The following is a 4,384-nucleotide window of genomic DNA, read 5'->3' as shown; positions in this document are numbered from 1 at the left end:
CCACCAGGCCCTGGGAGATAAGCAACAGACCCTTCAGGAGGATCACAGGATTTTGGGGGAGGAGCACCAGGCCCTCCAGGAGGAACATAAAACCTTCGGGAAGGAACACCAGGTCCTCCAGGAGGAGTACAAAACTCTGGGGGAGGAGCACCAGGCCCTTCGGGGGGACACAAAACTTTGCAGGAGGAGCATAAAAAACAACAACAAGATCATGACAAGGACCTTGAGGGTGCCGTGGAAGACTGGCAAGGGACTGAAGATTTCGCACGTGCTGCGAGTGAATATTCGTGCACACGCATGCCCGGGCTGATTCGCTGGTGGTTGGGGGATTCGGATCGTTCTGGCGAAGGTATGGTCGGGGCCATGCTAGGTGGCAGTCTGCGCAAGAATACCAGGATTATACGGGCCCTCCGCTTGTACAGGTCCTCCAGGAATGGGCGACTACCCCAGGAGGCAGGGCGGCCATGGGGCTTGTAGCGGAGATGTAGTTGCACGAAACGATAGAAGGTCAGACCAGGTTGGTGCAGGAATGCAATGCGGTGTTTTACATGGGGCAACGGGATATGCAGGACAAGCTTTACGGGAAGCTGGAGCGCCGGTTCTCTTCTTTCAGCATTGAAGGGTGGAAACTACCAGACGTCCTTCCTCTTCGACCCACTCGAGCTCGGGCAACGCCTTCTTCTACAACGCCCGCCGGCGGGGATGGGCTTATGACTCCTGAAGCGGCTCAGCTTGGTGTGACATCGTCTATTGCGGCTCCCTGGGAACTTGTGGCCGAATCTGGTATTGTCGGGAGCGTAGACCCCTCCGATCTCCATCTCACCATCAATTCAGGCTCCGGATTTTCTAGCTCGGCTGCCGCCACTGCAGCCCCATAGACTTAGGCATAGATCGCAGATCATTTTTTTTTTTTTTTTGTAATTCCGGATATTTCGCCAACCTTGATAATCTAGTTAGTGTTATTCTCATTTTTTTTTTACCATGCAACTTGCCGGGGGCAAGTCCGCGCATGTGGGTTGCGATAACCCACATGCCCCATCCGCCAACGCCATGTGGCTTGCCGGGTGCAAGTCTGCGCATGTGGGTTGCGATAACCCACATGCCCCATCCGTCAACGCCATGCGGCTTTCCGGGGGCAAGTCCGCGCATGTGGGTTGCGATAACCCACATGCCCCATCTGCCAACGCCATGCGGCTTGCCGGGGCATGTGGGTTGCGATAACCCACATGCCCCATCCGCCCATGCCATGCGGCTTGCCGGGGGCAAGTCCGCGCATGTGGGTTATGATAACCCACATGCCCCATCCGCCAACGCCATGCGGCTTGCCAGGGGCAAGTCCGCGCATGTGGGTTGCGATAACCCACATGCCCCATCGGCCGACTCCATGCGGCTTTTCGGGGGCAAGTCCGCGCATGTGGGTTGTGATAAGCCACATGCCCCATCCGCTTGGTGTCTGTAATACTCAATGCAATGTGTGAAAATCACGGATATTATTAACATGCGACACAATGTCGTCTACAAGGGAAAATAAGTCACTTACGATGCTACATACCACGGTAATGCCATGGGAGTCGCGTTATTTGTCATTCCTTGAGAGCTACTCTATCTATTGAAAGAACCTTCGCAGGTGGTGGGCGTTCAATACGCGGTCCACAATCCTGCCCTGCATTGTTTTGAGTTTGTAAGTGTTTTTGTGCACTAATTCCGCCACTTCGTACGGCCCCTCCCAGTTTTTGGCCAGTTTGCCTCCCTAGAACGGTTTGCTGGCTTCTCGTCGTCGTAGGACTAGGTCGCCGATCTGGAAACTGCGGGGGCGTCCTTGCGTCGTGGTAACGTTTTAAAGATTGTTGATAGATAGCAATAGTTCGCTCGGCTTCATCCCTCCTCTCCTGTAGGAAATTTAACTCAACCCGCAGGTCCTCGTCGTTCCGGCCAGGTTGGAATCGCGTGCTCCTTCCCGCGGGGGTTGTGACTTCTACTGGTGTCCTTGCTTCGCACCCATATGTGAGGGCGAAAGGGGTTTCTCTCGTGGCCTTCCGGGGGTTGTTCTGTAAGCCCATAGTATAGACGGCAGTTCCTCGTACCAGGTAGACCCTGTCGCTTCGACTCTCTTCTTAATTCCGTCAAGGATGGTACGGTTGGCGTTCTCTACCTGACCGTTGGCTTGGGGGTACGCCACGGCTACCTTGATATGCTCCACCCCATAATAAGCGCAGAAATGAGCAAAATCCTGGTTGTTAAACTGCTTGCGTTGTCGGACACGACTTGCTGGGGTAACCCAAATCTTGTGAAGATATTTTTCCACATAAATTTTCGGGACTGGGTCCCTGTGATGGAGGCAAGGGGCTCCGCCTCTACCCATTTGGTGAAATAGTCTATGGCTACGATTAAGAACTTTAGGCTTCCCACCCCCTTGGAGAAAGGTCCTGCCAAGTCAACACCCCACCACGCAAATGGGATGGCTGAGGTGACCAGGGTGTAGTAGGAGGCGGGCTTGCCGGGTAAAATCGTGAATTGTTGGCACGTAGGGAACTTCCTCCCATTGTCTTGGCAATCGGATCTAATGCGGAGCCAGTAGTATCCTTGCAAGATAATTTTCCTAGCCAAGGTTTGGGCGCCCTGGTGTGCGGCACACACTCCCTCGTGGACTTCCGCGATGACTTTGTCGGCTTTTGCCCTGGTTAAGCACCGGAGCATGGGCCCCCCGAAGGATATTTTGAATAATCGTCCTTCAATCATTCGGTAAGACGGAGCCATGGCCACTATCTTTCGTGCTCTCTGGGGGTCATGCGGTGTGAGACCCTGTTCCTTGTAACGGGTCATCTCCTGCATCCATTCGTCTGGGGGTGGCGTTATAGCTAGGACTTCGTCCTTTCCTATCCTAGGTGCGTTGACGTCGATCGTCCGGGCTATCTTTGGCATGTAACTTAGGTGGTCTTCGACGCCTTGGGCAATTCGAGACAGTAGGTCTGCCTCGCCGTTGTCTGTCCTCGGAATTTGGGCTAGTTCCCACCGATCTACAGAGGGCAATAATCTCTGCACTACGTCCCGGTACTGCCGCATCCTGTCTTCCCGCGCTTCGAACTGGTTGTTGACGTGGCCCACGACCAGTTGCGAATCTGACCGAATCTTGAGGCTGCGTGCTTGCAGGGCCTGGGCCAACCTCAGGCCCCCGATTAAGGCCTCATATTCAGCTTCGTTGTTGGAGAGAGTGAAGCGGAATCTGAGGGCTTGGTAGGCTTTCAACCCTTCTGGCGAGATGAGCACGACGCCACCTCTACAACCCTTTTTGCTAAAGGCGCCGTCGGTGTACATCTCCCACTCCCCTATGCTTTCTTCAGGTTGTCCTTCCTTGCGTTCCGGGATAGTGCATTCTAAGATGAAGTCAGCGAGGGCTTGGCCCTTGATAGCCGTGCGGGGGCGGTATTCGAGGCTATACTGGGAGAGTTTGACCGCCCACTTCACCATGCGGCCCGACGAGACCGGATTTCTCAGGATGGTGCCCAGGGGCTGGTCTGTCAGGACGATTACATAGTGTGCTTGGAAATAGTATACTAGCTTCCGGACCGTTCTAACGAGGGCGTATACTGTTTTTTCAAGCGGGGTGTACCTGAGCTCGGCGTAATGCAGGGCCTTGTTGACGTAATAGATAGGTTTCTGGATGCCTGTTTCCTCTCTGAGTAGCACCGAGCTAATGGCCGCGGGTGCCACCCCGAGGTATACATACAATGTCTCCCCTCTCTCTGGCTTGGAAAGAACCGGCGCCGCGGATAAGTATGCTTTAAACTGGTCGAAGGCCTCTTGGCATTCCGGGGTCCAAGTGAAACTGCTCCTCTGCTTCATGACATTGAAGAATGGGAGGGACTTCTCCGCGAGCTTGGACATGAATCTGTTGAAGGCGGCCAGTCGGCCGTTGAGTCTCTGGACGTTCTATATCGATGTGGGGGGTTGCATCTTGAGGATGTTTTGTGCCTTTTCGGGGTTGACCTCTATCCCCCGGTGAGTAACCATGAATCCTAGGAATTTCCCTCCCGTCACCGCGAACGCGCATTCCTTTAGGTTCAGGCGCAGGTTCTTCTGCCTCATAATCTCGAAGCACCGGGCTAGATATTCTGGGTGGGTGCCGGCGTCCTTGCTCTTCACCAGCATGTCGTCCACGTAGGCCTCCATTATATTTTTCGAGGAGGTCCTTGAATATTTCTGCCACCATGCGGGTGAACGTGGCTCCAGAGTTTTTTAGACCGAATGACATGACCCAATAACAGTATATCCCATCCGGGGTCACGAACGCCGTTTCTCCTCATCCTCCTCCACCATGAAGATCTGGTGGTATCCTTTGAACGCGTCCATAAAGCTCAGCAACTCACATCCTGATGTCTCGTCC

General features: G+C 54.2%; 1 protein-coding gene across 1 annotated transcript; it reads right to left on the bottom strand.

Moving 5' to 3' along the window:
• Nucleotides 1-2,181: 2,181 nt before the first annotated feature.
• LOC109157006 lies at nucleotides 2,182-3,885 on the bottom strand. Its single transcript, XM_019304893.1, has one exon. The coding sequence runs from the start codon at nucleotides 3,883-3,885 to the stop codon at nucleotides 2,182-2,184; it is 1,704 nt and encodes a 567-aa protein (XP_019160438.1).
• Between the last annotated feature and the right edge of the window lie 499 nt (nucleotides 3,886-4,384).

Source organism: Ipomoea nil, unplaced genomic scaffold (genome assembly GCF_001879475.1).
Source record: "Ipomoea nil cultivar Tokyo-kokei standard unplaced genomic scaffold, Asagao_1.1 scaffold2761, whole genome shotgun sequence".
NCBI lineage: Eukaryota > Viridiplantae > Streptophyta > Magnoliopsida > Solanales > Convolvulaceae > Ipomoea > Ipomoea nil.
This window is presented reverse-complemented; position numbering and strand designations above follow the sequence as displayed.

What these genes read in the sequence shown, in the direction of transcription:
- LOC109157006 (XM_019304893.1), bottom strand. Translation starts at nt 3,885, where the DNA reads ATGTCCAAGCTCGCGGAGAAGTCCCTCCCATTCTTCAATGTCATGAAG.